Below are 15,647 nucleotides of genomic sequence, written 5' to 3' on the forward strand. Positions count from 1 at the left end.
CACTCGCTACCCTGCACTCACCGCTTCGCAAGTCTCTGGTTTGCTTCAAAAAAACGTAAATTCTACCGCCCCAATCAAGCTCACCACACACAAAAAGATGAAGCGCTCACGAGAGCTCCAAGAAGAGCTAGATTCGGACTCCGAAACTGCAGGTACCCAGCCCACCATCCGCCCGGTTTTCAAGGTCACCCAGCTCGACTCTGCCATCGACGACGAGCTCGACTCATTCGCCATGAGATGCAATTTGCCGCCACACAGAGAGCCTCTGGCCTTCAAGACCTACGACGAGTACGAGGTTCACTACAACAAGTCTCACACAAATCGATGCCTCGAGTGCCGCAAGAACTTTCCCAGCGAGCATCTGCTCAACGTCCACATTGAAGAATGCCATGACCCGTTGGTGACTGTCAAGCGGGAAAAGGGGGAGCATACTGTAAGTTCTAGCCCATGTCCCTTTTACACTGGATGAAGAACTAGGCCGACTAACATGCAATAGTACTCCTGCTTCGTGGAAGGCTGTGAGCGCAAGTGCATGACACACCAGAAGCGACGGATGCACCTCATCGACAAGCACATGTACCCGAAGAACTTCTTCTTCGCCGTCACAAGAGATGGCATCGACGGTAGGAGGTCCCTCTTAAACGACGGCAGTCACCACCGCCGCCGATCTTCAACCAACTCGCAAGTCACAAAGGGCTCTCGGCGCCGCGCAAGTCTTCTCGAGGCCGAGGGCGCAAATTCACAGCAGGAACCCAAGTCACCAAAGACACCAAAGTCACCAAAGGCACAGAAGGAGGAGAAGAAGCCAGACAGCGACAAGTCCCCAGACACGGAGATGGCGGATCTTGCGGGCGCCATGTCGTCGCTGAGCTTTGTCCCCCCAAGCATCCGGTTCGGACGCGGGAGGGCAGGCTTCTCCAAGAGATAGGATATGGATGGGTATGGGGTGTCCAAGCTGTATAGTAGAATCAGCACCATGTTATGAAGATATGAAATGGCCAAATAAAAGGATTTCTACCTCATCATGTCGACCTCCATCGCTTTCCACCAGTCAGTCGTAGACCCCATGATCTGATAACTTCCCTGTTGCGCCAAACGCCGTCTCTTTTGGTTTCGTTTTTAGTCTCAATTTCCCATACCCGTCCGGTGTTAAAAAAAACTCGAGCTTGCCATGTCTAGTCGCTCGATGCGCAACCTCTGCAGCCACAGCTGACGCACTGGATGTCCTGGTCCTCCTTCATCTCCGCTCGCGGGACTCGGCAGATACAAGTGCTGTTAAAGTTTGTCTCCTTTGTCTGGATACAGCGCAAACAGCAGAGCTAGGTAGAGTTAGCGACGAAACATCAAATAGTGGAAAGCATGATGAACTGACCTTCTCATAGCCTTGCTTCTTCCACTTTGCGATCAACATGGCGTCCGCGTAGCCGTTCTTTAGGAGGAAGTCGTACAGCTTCTTGCTAATCGCCTCCTTCTCGTAGTATAACTCGTAGACGTATCGACTGCGCTGATGCGAGATCTGGAAGATTTCCCACTGGGCCTGATGCCTAGGTCCTGCTGGCGGGGGCTTGTTCTGCGCATCCTTCATCTTGTTTGCAAACACAAGCAAATCGCTTTCGATATCCTCAAAGCCCTCCGGCGGAGGCTTTCTCTTGGATGAGTGTCGGATCGCGGGCATGATGGGTGGTTGCGGTGGTTGTGTTGTTTGTTGCTGTTGTCTGTTTCTCGTCGTTGTTTTGCTTGCGCGCGCGCGTTGGAGAAACCCCGAAATCGCAGGTTACCTCTAGCAAAGTTGAAGGTGGCGTCGCTGACGAAAGGCGGCTTTGTAAGTGGGAGATTCCCCTTGTGGCTGTGCACTAGCGTGTGGCGCCTACACCACGTGATCCCGTTCCGGGCGCTACCTCTCGTGCATCTCAGCTTCGGGAATCTGGGAAACGTCAGAGCAGAGTGGTTTCCCGTCGTTCGAGAGCATTGATTGCCCACCATGGCCATTACGCCGACCCAATTTGCCAAGAAGACGGCGCAGTGTGAGACGACTTGCTGCCGGCTACATTTCTGACCTTGCTGATGCCCTCGATAGCTGCCAATTGGGCGGACGCGAAGCGTCGAGTCCTCTCCTCCTACCGAGAATGGCTCCGAGCTGTACGTTTGACGAACCCCGACATGGTCCCTACGGCTGTGGGAAGGCTATGGCTCTTACCTAAAGGCCCATTGATGCCCGGTAATCAAGTCTTGGTGTACAGATCCGACTAACCAGCGAGAACCAGGCCCCCGAGGTCCAGACCATGTACAACATGCCCATGCCCGTCTCTACGATCCGAACCCGAATGCGACAAGAGTTTGAGCGACACCGATTTGCGAACAAGCTGTCCGTCGTGGATGTTCTCCTGTTCAAGTCTCACGCCGAGTACCAGGTGCGGACGATCCCTACGGCCAGGAGCGGGTTGGGGATGATGAGAGGGGTTGCCTTTGCTAACCCCACGATTGCAGGAGACCATGAACTTCTGGAAGCAGACCAACCACGTCATGTCCTACTTCAAGGAGGAGAACTTCCGAGGTGACAAGAGACTACCGTCGAGCTTCATGACTGGTTTCCTGGAGGTGAGCATCGTTCACCCTATGCTGAGGCGTAGCTAACAAAGACACAGGGTCGCAACTAAAGTTAACGGCAGTGATTGCTCGTGTATATAACTTATTAGAAGGAATTCATCAAAACGCCTCTATGTCCATCATGCTCCTTGTGAATGCAATTGCCTTTTTTAAAAACCCCTGCAATGTCCGTCCCAGGTTTACCGGTCAATTCCTTGCTCGGCATTGTAGGCCTGCCTCTTGGTCCAGAACTCGTCAGCAACAACGTCGCAGACATCCTGAAGATCAGTCAATCCCTTCTTGAGAGCATCCACCGCCGTACCACCTAGTGAAATAGTTAGTATGGTGAATGGGCATTGTAACTAGATACCATATGAACCTACTGTAGGTCTGGATGCGGATGTTCATCTTGGGCTCTGAGGGGTGAGGGATCGAATAGGCGCAGAACTCGACATCAGGGCTGAAACATGTCAGCCACGAGTACAAAGTGTGCTTCTGGGAATACATACTTCTTCATGACGATATATCTCAGAGCGTTTCCAAGAGTGTGACCCTCGTCAATGAATTCAAAAGAGGCGGCAGTGTCTGTTGAACCGGGCAGCTGTGTAGCCTGTCAGTAAAACTCATGAATGAAGAATAACTCGAAAAAGCTTACAATTCTCACTCGCTGGGGCTCAACCTCCTCTTCCTCTTCTTCCTCCTCCTCCTCCTCCACGTCCTCACCAGGCTGCGCAGAGGCTGGGGCATCCTCCATATTGGTGTCCTCAGCCTGAGGCTGTTCTTCCTTCTTGGTACGAGCAGGCATTTTGATGTATGGAAATAATTCAAGTAAAGGGTAAAATAGGGTGGTTCTCTTGTAGAGTCTTGTTGCGCGGTTGGCTTTTTTTTCTTTCCACTGGAGTATCAGAGGTCGGAGCCTTCAATCGCAAAGCCACTGAAGGAAAATTTTGGCGGGGCCCGAAAAGGCTGACCAGTGGGCAGAGGGGTCCAATCGCAGCTGATGAGGCTGTGCCGTGGCGCTTCCACTCTAACTACAAGGCTGAGTGGCTGAGTGTGGCGGGCATGGAAGGGCTATCAGAGGCAACCGGACAACCTATTCCACCAAAGCATAGGTCTGTTATCGTTTGGATAGATGATATTGCAAGCCTATATCTAGAGAAAGCCTCTATATCTTCTAGACTTTACCCTTTTTTCTTTTGACCTTTCTGGGGAATTTTTCCCTGATCACCGTCTTTGTCCATGTGTATACCTACATGGATGGCAAACTACTTGGATCTGCACCTGTTAAGCAAACATCCTGACTGCCAACCCCTGCATTTGCTTTTTTGCAGATTTCAAGAAGCAAACATATATATATATTTCAATTTCGTTCATATCTGTAATGACTATCAAGTTCACAGCGTGGATGCCTAATCCGGCGCCGCCGGCGTCGATACCACGACGATTTGTCTTAACCTACCATGTTCGACGAGTGATATAATAGAAAACTTGCATGACAATTTGTCAATGCCATGATTTTGGCTCCCGGTCCTGCGTGCCAATGGCAAACAAACAGGTCAAGAAACCGATGTGTTTTCCGGCAGTGCCGACAAACGTACATATCAGAGTCCTCACGAGTGCCCACAATGCAGGGTGGTTCCCGGTTTTCGTTGCTCTTGGCCCGAAGCTCATGATATCAATATAGGGTCAATTCATTTATTTGATTAGAAAGGGTTTGTCACTCATGGTACGACAGCTGTGGGATTGTTGGCGCAGCACATCTGCCAAATATAGTTCACCCAAGAACCCAAGACACGCACACGTCTTGTTGCACAGCTCTGCGCAAGACGACCAAGCTAGCGTTAGAGACAGTCTGAATGGAAGGGTGCATGATGAAGTGGTCGGCTACACGCAACGGACGATAACGCGGCTCATCCAATACCGTGAAGCAGATATTGCCCCAGACAGTGGCAGTCGTCTCAAGTCAATATCACTCTCCCGCATAGAACACGCCCCTGGGGAAAATGACTGAGAGGTCCGATGATGCCGACCATGGTTCATGCCTTGGAATGTCACCATATCCTCCCAGGATATTCCAAGTCGTCCACGAGGCAAAGTTTGAAGATTTGGCATATAGACAAGGATGCCCCTCATGTCTCGGGCGTCATGGAGGGGCCTTCAGATGAGCCAACAGAGCAATGTGCACAAAACGGCAAGAGTTGCGGCCGATAGACTGACTGCCTGGACAAGGAAATACCGCGCCAAACTCTGGCCTCCTATGACGACAAACCGCAACCAATTTATCAACCAACATAACATGACCAGCAACTGTGTATCACAACCACAAACCTCGCTGGGATCAGCTGGATATCTATTCAATGCAACGGCTAGCCACATCAGGACCCAGCACGGACCAGCCATGATTCGCGTTTGAGGGTTTGGGAGGGTAGCAATGGCAAGCCAATCAGAGACCAAAGCCCGTAGGTATGAAACATGGCAAACGACGGCGCCCAGAAAGGGTGGTTGCAGAAACGAATTGGGCACTCGTGCTGGGGGCCCCGGGGATTGTGCTGCTGTTGCAGCGAGAGGTGTGGTGTCACCGCATGTGGAGGAAACCCTCCACAAGCTCATAACCTGAGACGCCGTCTCAGGTGAGGTGAAGCACAACAATGTGAAAGCCTTACAGAGCATGTCCGCAATCCGCAACAATTGTCCCTGGCCCGAAGGGTGAAGCGGAGGCGAGAGTCGGAAGAGAATCTGGGTATTCACGTCCTCAACCAAGCCGACCCTCGTCAAAACCATCAAATCGCCAGTGGCAAGCAGCTTTGAACCAAAACAAGCCCGGGGAGAAGCCACCTGAAGCGATGGCGGCGGGAGATGGGCGGCGCCTTTCTTCATTTCGCATGGCCCACGGCGTCGAGATTTGGTTGGTTAAGCAGCGACGGCGCCGAAAATAAAGGCATGCAGCATGTCGAGTCGCCCACCCAGTTTCTGCTGTAGAGAACTCGGAGCCTTTCATCTGGATGGATATCGGCCTGGTAAAAATACCCAGAGAAGGAGGTTTGGGGGCCTCAGCGTGCTCACAAGGTTTACGCCCAGATTCTGCGCTGGTCGAACCATCCTAAAAGGGATCACCACCATTGAGCGGGAATTCCATTTCGTTTGCTGCTCACCAGAATACTGCGGTACGTACTGTGCACGGCACGCATGTATGAACATGTGGCAGACCCGAAAAGAGTGGACGCAGTAGAAATTAATCCTGCAGCGAATGGTTGGCCAGAAGCGGTGGTGAGGATGGATGATGGGTGCAGGCCCGATCAGAGCCAGGGGCTAGTTGACAGGGGTTGTTGGAAGGCTTGAGGACGGAACTGGGGCGCTGTCAATGCCGGTCAAGAGAAGATCGTCAACGTGAGACTTGCCATCCATCAGCATGACTGAGGCAGAGCCCTAACTAAATACCTCGATGATTAGCTGCCTCAAAAGAACGAGGAAGAAACGACTTGAGTCTGGGAAAAGGTATGAAGTAATTGTTAGGTTTCGTCATAAACTCGAGCTTTGGCATAATGAATATGTGTTTGACGCATCACAATAATATTTTCATTAATAGGGAATGCGTATTGCTGTCTTCCGCGTGCCCGAGCGTCTAGGGATGTCGATATTGACAGTTGGTGGTGAGAAGCATGAAAGATGGATGGGCAGTGGACCAGCAGATCGTATACGATTTTGTGAGGGGGAGTGAGCCGAGTGAAGATCTTGATCTGGATGGAGAACAGGCTGAGGCAGACATAAGACGACTTGCAACGCACTAAGGCAGCTATCGTTCGTAGAAGGGCAATAGTGCAAGCATATGCTGCTAGAACTCGGGGCGATTTGCCTATCAATTGCTGGTCTTCTCTGTAGATGTAGCAACTATTGACTTGTAAGCGGGGATCTCGGGGGTAGAGGGGCGAAATTGTCAGTGGTGGTAGATGAAGGCTTGCGACGACGAAGACGACGACCGCGACGATGAATGAATGAGGAGATGGTAGATCGTACGAGGCGAGAAACAGTCCTTCATTTCTGATTCTCACCGTCTCGCCCTTTGCCTCCACAGCCTTGATCCCTCGCGATAGCAACTCCTTCTTGTAACGTTTGCCTAGTCTGGGGTTGTTGCTGTGTCTGGCAGGTCTTTGCTGGAAGAATTTGTGGCCGAAGATCGTCAGGGACCCAGGTCCGTTTTGGGATCCAGCGTGTTTGAGAATGCGTATGAGGGGCAGGCAAGTTTCAGCATGTGGGAGTGGCAATCCAGGCATGGATAGGAAGTGGGAAAGGGAGTGAACGAGCCGAGATAGTGGGGAGACGACAGGACGTGTCAGTGGAAGTGGGTTTTGGGAGGCGAACCGGCTGTGACTGGGAAGCAGCGGGGGGTGGTTAATAGCCACGAGGCAGCCCAAGATTAGCTCGGGATGAGATTGCATTGAGATGGACTTGCGTGCGAATTGTATTATCGTGTCTGGAGGAGAGTTTGAGTTGGGTCGAGACGTGTAATATGCGGATGGGATTCGAGATGTTCTACTGCAGGACCGTACCTGCCTACCTACCTAGGTAGTTGAAGCCCGTAAAGCGCACCTTCCTTGCTGTGCTGTAGAGGCATTCATGCAACTCTAGGTCCCGTGATTCCAACAGCTCCTCCTTTACTCGTACCTAACACGGGATTTCCTCATCTTACATGCATTCGCTAGGTGAGGTGCTTTTGCAGTGCCTATGGAACCCTCATCCCCAGAAGGATACGCATGGCCCGACGTTCAAGAGCCCGAGGCCTTGCATCAGCAGCTCGCAGCTAATCGTCCGGTGCCTCCCTCCCCCTTTCCCTCCCTTTTACCTCGTGTCTGTACGGATGAGCTCCCACCATTGGATGTCTGCATTCAGAGTTGATGCTGCTGCGCCGTGGATCGCTGACGAAACAGGTTCCATCGCTCAGAGCCGGCCGACTCACCATCCATCTCGACTCACCAACCATGGGCCTTGAGACCGCTAGCGTACCAGCGCCACGGGGTGCACTAGCGGCGAGCATCCAGCAGGAGTCCTCACCTCTGACCCTCATGCTGACACTGGCTGTTACAGGTTATGGAGGGCTGCCTGACAGGAATGGGATGGGATGGATTCCAGATTCTACCGAGCCCATACCATGTCCCTCAGACCACTCCCCCGTCCCGGTAACCGACCGACTGGACTGGCTTCCAGTTGCGACTGAGAACTGGAACCACAACAGCCGGGTTGTGTAACAACTCACAGCACCTCGTCTTGATCAGTGATCTGAGACTCAGGACTGCCACATAACGCTGGCTGGTTCACACAGCAGAGAGAGATTTTCCTAATCTGCATGTCTGAGATGGATACCGCAACTGTCCAAGACCGAGGGGCGGTCAGCTTCAGATGGGAACATCACACAGGGGCCGTCAAGTCAGTGCAAGTATGCATCGTCTGGTCTGGTCTGGGGCCGCGGACTGAACTGCGGTATGTTGATCCCATCTCCAACAGCATCTATGTAGGCATCTGCAGGTGGGCGATGGTTGGACATACATACAGGCGCAAGAAAAGGCGCCCGTACCGCAACCGCACAGCGGGCACAGCGCATCACGGCGGCCGATGGAGAGAGAATGCAGTGCTCTTGGGCATGTGAGGTTGGCTGCCAACAGGCTGTACAGGGATAAAGGCCCAACCAGCAGCGGCAGGGGCCACGTTGGAGGGTTTGTTAGCATCAATGTCAAACCGCCAGCGACGGTGAGAGCGAGGCCGATGGCGACAAGGTCGACGACGAGTGGCCGACGGTTGGCTTGGGTCGCGTGCATCCAGCAGCAGGATTCAGGTGAGGAGGACCCTGGACCCTGGCTTGCCATGCCTCGTGTCGTTTCTTTGGGATGTTTGCCCGCCTGTCAATCGCCTATCCGTCCGATATGAATGGCCGTGGGCCGTCTGGTTCTGGCTTGATTTGTGCCTGTGCGGAACGACACTGGAGAATTTGTGTGGGTAGGGACTTTGGCTGTCTGTCCGTGGCCTACTGTGCCTGTGCCAATCGCTTGGACTGCTCTTGAGATGCTCATCCGGTCTGCGTCTTCACAATTGGTGTGATAGCCTCACCCCTCCCCATCTGGCTTCTGGGCTTGGAGCAGCCAGGGGCGACCCCGGTCCCTCTCTATCCTCATCGATCCCATCCATGTCCCTTGGCTCGTCTGGCTGGGTCGGATCCATTGCTTCAAGACACGAACCGGGCGCCATGCCTTTGTGTCACTTTTCCCCGTGTCCCCTTTCATAAAATACATGGCACCAAATAAAACATCGCCAGGTACCCGACCGACCCCTCATCGTCAGCTGGCGATTTTCTGCCGTTATTCTGCGACTTTTTGTCTCGAGCCATCCTCCTCTCTAGACTCTCTTTTTCTCTCCTTCTCTCCCGCATCTCATCCGAGTCCCTCATCCCGCTGTCGCCAACCTCGCACCCGAGCTCGTCAAGTGCCTACAACGCAACCAGACAGAGCCATTGCTAGGTGCCTACTTTGTGACTGCTCACTGTCACTACTGCTACCGCCGACGCCAACGCCTTTCCGCTTCGTCACATTTGCTGTCGGCTGTGGGAATCTCTTCATTCGCTAATTCCGAGCCCGTGGCCCACGGTCTTGCATCCCACGCTGTTGGTTGGGCGCTTGACTGCACTGCATTTGCGCTGCACTGCGCTGTACTTACCGGCTTCCTTGTCCCAACGGTGACAAGATCCAATACCAGGACATCGTCGATTGCCTTTCCCTCGCTTCACCACCTCTTTTTGCTATAATCCAGCTGTTCTAGTGGCCGCCCAGCGGAAGCACCCCGCGCCCATCTTTTACCCAAAAGAACCAAGCGACCCTTCTTTGGCCGTTTGCCCGCTGCTTCCTGCGCACCAACTGAACTGAGTTGGGCGAAACACGCCAAACGCGGGCCTGCCGAGCCAACAACCCACACCTGAAGTTCCATGTTAAAACAAGTCGCCAGTCGACCGACCGAACCACTCTGACGCCCCCTGGCTTTTCGCTCCCTCAATCAATCAATCAAATCAATCGTCAGCAGCGAACAGAGGCGAGACTAATAATTGTCTTTTTTGTCTTCCTTTTCTGCCGCCTCTTCTTATCTTATTTTTAATTTCGATTTCTCGATCGCCCTCCTCTTTGCCGGAAAAGAGGAAAATTACCCAACCCAGCCTTCGACTTTGCTCTGTCACATCTCGCACAGAGCTGAACCGCCCGGTTTGAGCTTGGACAACTAAAGGAGCCCCAGCCGTCGAGTCGAACCACCAACCAGACATCGCGGCCTTCCTTGCTGAGCTGAGCTACCTACTCTCGCCAGCCTCCCGGTTCTGGACAGCGAGCCTTCCATTGCTCCATCTTGTTCCACGTCAAGACAGAAATCTCGTGCTGACTCGAGTCTGCCACGTCCACGATCGCTTCCATTCCTGTCTCGCGGCTCTCGCCGAACGATTCATTTTCCTCGCCAAGACAGGAAGCCTCCGACTTGCGAGACCCAGAAAAACCCAGCAGCTCGGCTCACTCTGGCTCGCTGACTGGCCCGACTGGCCTCTCGCCCTCCTTGCAGGTCTCCTCGCACCCTGCCAACTACGAACCACCTTTCGCCAATTCCCACAGCCAGCCCTGCATCCGCTCCTTTCACTATGAGTGTTGCAATTGCAATGGCCCCCTCTCCCGCTCCTCACGAGAGGCCCTCATACTCTGAGCTGCCTCCTGCGCACACGTCGGTTTCAACCACGGCCGTTTCTCCCTCTGCACAGCGGTCCGCCGCCGCCCCTTCAGCATCGAATGCGACAGCGCACTCATCCAACAGCAGCAGCCCCAAAGCTGCCGGCTCTGGCCCCAAGTCCTCGCCCCCCAGCGCGTAAGCCTCAATTACTCCTTGACCACCCAAATATTCCCTCTTGCTGACACTGCCTGTCTCTCTAGCTCTCGATCTACCGGCGCGCCTCCCAAGATTGTCGTCAAGAAGGAGCCCGCCTCCCCCGGCATGACCAACACGCGACCCCGGCCGCGAAGACTCGACCTGTCAAAGAACACACTCAAATCGAACCAACCCGCCTCTGCGCGGCCGATGACCGCCCGCGAAGGCCTCGGTATCCAGGAAGTCGGTATTGCGTGTCTCTCCCCTGGCTTTGTCACCCAGGACCCGGTCATGAAGGAGCAGCTCCAGCGAAGTATGTCGGTTCGAGAGCAGCAGCGACACATTATCGAAGCGAGACTGCACCAACAGTCTGCCAAGGGTGACGGCCCCGACAAGGATCCCGTCTCCCAGTTCGCCGCCAAGACGCCTGGCATGTCGCGAAGAAACAAGGCCCCTCCAGGCCTCTCTATTGTTGCTCCCTCTCACGAGCAGTTCGCCAACGAGCGAGTTATCCAGTCGGCGCCTCTTGGCCACAGCTTCACTGGCCGACAGCACCCTGCTCCCATGACCCGACATATCGCCAACCAGCCCTCTAACCTGTCCAGCACCTCGCACATCCACCACGTCCCTGCTAACCAGACCAACAACCGACTGCCACCCATCAGCGACGTCTTTGGCCAGGGCCTCTCAGCACACCCCGACAATGCTCCTCAGTCCCTCTACCCCAGTGGCCCCAGCTCTCGGGGACCTCTAACGTCTCCTGGACACCCCCCTCTTCCCCAGGCCCCGACGCCCGGCCGTAGCCGCGAGTACAGATCTGCCGAGGAGGCTCAGCAAGACCTTGCCGGTGGCCGACCCGAACTTCTTCCCAAGCTGGTCCACTACGGCGGACACCAGCCCCCGACTCCTCCCTCTCCCGCTCCTGGAAGCCGGCCTGTTGAGGCCTCACGAAGTGCCAGCAAGCGACGGACCCGAGCCGAATATGAGGACGGCAGCCCTCCCCTGGGTCACGGCCCTGCTCCCACTCGCCGTGGACCCTTTGGTGCCGGACGCGACAGCCCTGAAACTCAGCGACAGAAGAAGGAGGAGTTTATCCGATTATGTGAACGGGCTTGGGATCTATTCCACTCGTAAACCTACATACGATATACCAATAATTCTTTTACAACTGGACGACCTCCGAGTATGTCTGGCCTAGGCTCGATTCAGCCTGCCAGCTGAGGCGTCATTCTTGTTCATTATTTCTACACTATTACTGCGCAGCTTGCCTCCGAATTTTTGTTCAAAAAGATATGAGAATCTGGCGGTCACGGAATGGGGGGTGTATCGAGTGGGATGTAATGTCTTTGTTCTAACGACGCCATGAGGGTTTTGCGTCGATATCCTAAGGGGTCTTTGGAGGTCTAGGCCTATCTACCTGGACAGCCTCTATTCTCGGACCGGCGACGAGTCGGTGGGGATTGGCTTGCTAGGCTGCCATGGTCGGCAGCAACTCTCTTGGACTTTATGGGTCTTGGGTTTTATATTATTTCATCGAGCTCTCTGACAAGAGGCTCGCAACATAGGGATCGTGGCAAAAAGGGACATTGAAGCGGTACCTAGTCGGCAACACAATGATCCCAGGGGGGGCTGGTGTACTACTGGGCCTCAATACAAGGAGGATGGATGGGTTGATTACATCGTTTATTTGTATGCATAGTTACGTCGGTTCCGGCCCAAGATGGTCGCGGATAGTTCTGGTTTTCTGGTTGTCGAGGCAGTCAAGTCAACTGACCTCAGTCAGATAGGTATGGAAAGAGTTTTCAAGTATGGGAGAAACTCGAATGGGATTTACGCACCTGACAACAGGATATTTCAACTCAATGTTCCTTTGCCGGTGACTGCTGCGTTGTCTTTGTCTGTGCTCAACCACTCTGGTTACTCTATTGCGTAGTAATCGAGAGTGAGATGCAACCTCGTGACCCAATGCAAGTCCTTGATTAAATTGGTCAATGACAGAGTCTGTGCTCAAGGCTATTCTTTTTCCTAAACCGTGCAGCCACCTTTTTGTATGTCCTCGGCGTGAGATGATACTTTGTAGATGTGGTGTCTTGCCTTGGATATTACTTTCAACTGTCTTATATCCACCCATGATGATCCTCTTCATAGTATTCGTTGTCCATTTCACCTGGCTATTGCAACACTAATTAGAATGGCCGTGACTGGCTCTGAACATATCGAGACTCACCCTCATGTCAAGTCAAAGAAGCCGCTCACTCCCTTCCGCTCACATAAACTTTCCACCACCGTCAAAGCGTTTCCTTGACCGTCTTTCAAGAAAAAATTAAACTTTCCCCGACTGAAACGCCGCGCAAAACTGATAGAACCAGAGAACACCCAGGTCGAAAAGAAGAAAAAAAAAATGACTCGTCCCCCATGTCCAGTCCCAAACCATCGGGTTCGCGGCTTGTGGGCGGGGCGCGTCGCGAACGAGTCTAGAACATACTGCAGGACATACTACGCAGTAGTATACTCTTCTCTCTCTGCCCTTCTCCCCTGCTAGAGGCAAAGCTTAGGTCGCGACGGATTGGGAAGAGCTCGGTGAGTGTTTTTGGGTTTGGCTTGTTTCAGCGGCAGTCGAGAACTCGGATTCGGACATGGGGCACGTGGGTTGGTTACAGCGCTTCTTTCATATGTAGAACTCAAGGCTCAAGGCCGACATAAACGTCTCGTCTTTTTTGGTTTGCTTGAAGCCCTGGTTCGCGTCAAGAGATATATAAGACTATCTTGATACCCCATGAATATCTGTGTCAGATAGATCCTATTTCCTCAGTGTCCACACAAACCATAACTTCACCCTTCTCCTTCTCCTCCTCTCATATAACCATACCCATCAACTCACACTGGATCAATTCCTCCATCAATTCATGGTCTCCATCCTTGCTTGGGACTCTTCCCAGAATCTGCAGCGAAGCCCTTCATCATGTCCCATTGTGTGTGTGTTCTGTCCTGTTCTGCCTCGCTTTGGAAAATGAAAAATGCAACCTCTTGACATGCATGTCTGTCAACATCGTGAACCTCCCTATATCGCCGGCCCGATTCCAGGGCATAGGTAACCAATTCCTGCCGCCCTTCTCCATCCTTTGAATAGGGGAAAGAGAGAGAAAGAAAAACCCGTCCCGTCCCGTCCCGTGCCGTCTGCCCACGCATGATACGCTCCAAAAACCAAAAGACTTCATGTCTGTTTACACATGCGCCCAACACCAGTGCTCAGTATCAAATGACATAGGAAATAATCCAAACGATAGGTCATCGAATCGTCAGCCGGGAGGTGACGCCAGTGGACGCCTCATCCTACCCATTCCGTCTCGTGAGAGATTGGTATTCCATCTGGGTGCTCTCTTGGATAACAAAAGGCACATGCATCGATAACCCCCTTGGCCAAGCCATCATGTTGTGGCTCGAGCTCCAGGATCATCAACACAAACTATCCCCTTACAGACCCTCCTCGCCGGCCTTACAGAGCTTGATCTCGCGCACCCATTCTGACTTAAGGACCTGGGCGGCTGTCAAGCGGCGAGTCGGGTGAGGGTCAAGAACCGAGTAGATGACATTACGACAGCGAGCCTAGGGCACATGTTAGCAGGCTCCTTCATTGCCATGTAGCGCCCATAAACTTACCCGATGAAGAGACTCGATAGGGCCGTAACCTTCCTCATCTCGGCGACCTTCGAGATAGCGAGCATAAAACTCGTCGTCATCCTTCTTGGCAAGTCGCCAGAGGTGACGACCTGTGCGCATTGCCATGTAAATAACACCGCAAGCCCACACGTCAACTGCTCGAGCATCAAACTCCTTGTCTGTGTACTCTTCGGGGGCGATATAAGGAGCCGAGCCGCAAAGGCCAGAAACCATGTGCGCATCCGTCTCCCATGCCATGCGGAAGCACTCTCCGTTACCGAAATCGGTAATCTTGAGAGCACCACGCGTCGTCAGGAGGAGGTTTTCCGGCTTGAGGTCACGGTGCGCTACACCCATTTCGTGCAGGTATTCGACACCTCGCATCATTTGCTTGAAGAAGCAGTCGGCCTCTTGCACCTCGAGCTTGCCACTCGACAGGACAAGGGTGTACAAATCACCTCCGGCACAGAACTCCATCACTTCACAATAATCTCCCTTGGCATCCTTGAGGAGATCTAGAGTGTGAATAACGTTAGGGTGGCGAAGCGATGATGAGATGCAAAACTCGGCCGTCAGTCGCTTGCTATACTTCTTTTCGGTTTCTTCGGGTCTCCGTCGAAATTCCTTGACAGCAAAGAGCTTCTCGCCACTGCCACCGACCTTCTTGTGGGAAATCCGAACAATGCCGAAAGCCCCACGTCCGACAACCTCTTGACATTTGCCGTACTTTTCAACCAGGGTTGTTGTTGCGTTGGGCCCGCCCTTTTTGTCACTGGCCTCTTCCTTCTCCTGCTGTAGAGTGTCCACCCAATTTGAGACGAGGGAAAGGTCGTGTTCAGGAGCGTCTTGCTTTTTGCGCAGAAACGTTCTCCACATGTCTGTCAGCTTCTCCTGGCGTCTGCTAGACCTGAGGTGATGCTCATGGCCGCCTTGGAACTCGGCATCGAGGACGAATCGCTGAAATTGTTCCTTGCTACTTGAAGGCTTGGTTGTTTTTGCCGCAGACGTCGGCTTTTCGGTTGACTTGGTCGTAGACTTCTCACCACCCTTCTCGGCGGACGAGGTTTTCCCAGCAGGGGTTGAGGTGCCATTCGTTGATGAAGCCCGCGGACGGTTAGGAAGGTCGACTGAGGACGGGGCGGGGGTTGGAACTCGAGAAGGGTCCTTGGAGGAGAACATGCGGGTGAGACGGTTCTTGACTGAAGACTTGTCCGGGGGCTTCAAATGAGTGTCGGAAGGAGTGCCATTAAGGCCTGTACCGTTCTGCGGTGTCAAACCAGGGGATTTCTTGACGCCATCCTGTGACTTAATGGACGAGGGTTTCGAGCTCGATGCGGAGGGCGGCTTAGAGGAACCTGGGAGGTTTGGCATCTTCGTAAGAGGTGAAAGAGAAGACCAAGAGTGTCTCGGGTGTCGAGAAAGCGACTGGCGCGGAGAGAGTAAGCGGTGCGGTGATGGTAGGATATGCGGCGTCTCGGTGCAACACCAGAGTGAGGCACAAGCACAAGCGCAGCGCGGAC

General features: G+C 53.4%; 6 protein-coding genes across 6 annotated transcripts; 3 read left to right on the forward strand and 3 right to left on the reverse strand.

Moving 5' to 3' along the window:
• Nucleotides 1-97: 97 nt before the first annotated feature.
• On the forward strand, nucleotides 98-928 carry NCS57_00607900 (C2H2-type domain-containing protein; the record flags this gene model as incomplete). Its single annotated transcript, XM_053055978.1, has 2 exons — nucleotides 98-433; nucleotides 497-928. 2 exons carry the CDS (start codon nucleotides 98-100, stop codon nucleotides 926-928), a joined length of 768 nt encoding a protein of 255 aa, XP_052914933.1.
• Nucleotides 929-1,175: 247 nt separating this feature from the next.
• NCS57_00608000 (uncharacterized protein) lies at nucleotides 1,176-1,762 on the reverse strand (the record flags this gene model as incomplete). Its single annotated transcript, XM_053055979.1, has 2 exons — nucleotides 1,373-1,762; nucleotides 1,176-1,319 (listed from the first exon to the last, which is right to left on the reverse strand). Exons 1-2 carry the CDS (start codon nucleotides 1,673-1,675, stop codon nucleotides 1,176-1,178), a joined length of 447 nt encoding a protein of 148 aa, XP_052914934.1. The 5' UTR covers nucleotides 1,676-1,762.
• Nucleotides 1,763-1,981: 219 nt separating this feature from the next.
• NCS57_00608100 (uncharacterized protein) lies at nucleotides 1,982-2,657 on the forward strand (the record flags this gene model as incomplete). Its single annotated transcript, XM_053055980.1, has 5 exons — nucleotides 1,982-2,024; nucleotides 2,078-2,139; nucleotides 2,265-2,411; nucleotides 2,488-2,598; nucleotides 2,646-2,657. The coding sequence occupies 5 exons, from the start codon at nucleotides 1,982-1,984 to the stop codon at nucleotides 2,655-2,657; spliced, it is 375 nt and encodes a 124-aa protein (XP_052914935.1).
• A 129-nt stretch (nucleotides 2,658-2,786) lies between these two features.
• NCS57_00608200 (uncharacterized protein) lies at nucleotides 2,787-3,391 on the reverse strand (the record flags this gene model as incomplete). Its single annotated transcript, XM_053055981.1, has 4 exons — nucleotides 2,787-2,911; nucleotides 2,970-3,046; nucleotides 3,096-3,187; nucleotides 3,242-3,391. 4 exons carry the CDS (start codon nucleotides 3,389-3,391, stop codon nucleotides 2,787-2,789), a joined length of 444 nt encoding a protein of 147 aa, XP_052914936.1.
• A 6,855-nt stretch (nucleotides 3,392-10,246) lies between these two features.
• Nucleotides 10,247-11,601, forward strand: NCS57_00608300 (uncharacterized protein; the record flags this gene model as incomplete). The annotated part of the gene is made up of 2 exons (XM_053055982.1): nucleotides 10,247-10,467; nucleotides 10,533-11,601. The coding sequence occupies 2 exons, from the start codon at nucleotides 10,247-10,249 to the stop codon at nucleotides 11,599-11,601; spliced, it is 1,290 nt and encodes a 429-aa protein (XP_052914937.1).
• A 2,340-nt stretch (nucleotides 11,602-13,941) lies between these two features.
• On the reverse strand, nucleotides 13,942-15,498 carry NCS57_00608400 (Protein kinase domain-containing protein; the record flags this gene model as incomplete). The annotated part of the gene is made up of 2 exons (XM_053055983.1): nucleotides 13,942-14,073; nucleotides 14,128-15,498. The coding sequence occupies 2 exons, from the start codon at nucleotides 15,496-15,498 to the stop codon at nucleotides 13,942-13,944; spliced, it is 1,503 nt and encodes a 500-aa protein (XP_052914938.1).
• Nucleotides 15,499-15,647: the final 149 nt, after the last annotated feature.

This window comes from Fusarium keratoplasticum, chromosome 4, assembly GCF_025433545.1.
Source record: "Fusarium keratoplasticum isolate Fu6.1 chromosome 4, whole genome shotgun sequence".
Classification (NCBI taxonomy): domain Eukaryota; kingdom Fungi; phylum Ascomycota; class Sordariomycetes; order Hypocreales; family Nectriaceae; genus Fusarium; species Fusarium keratoplasticum.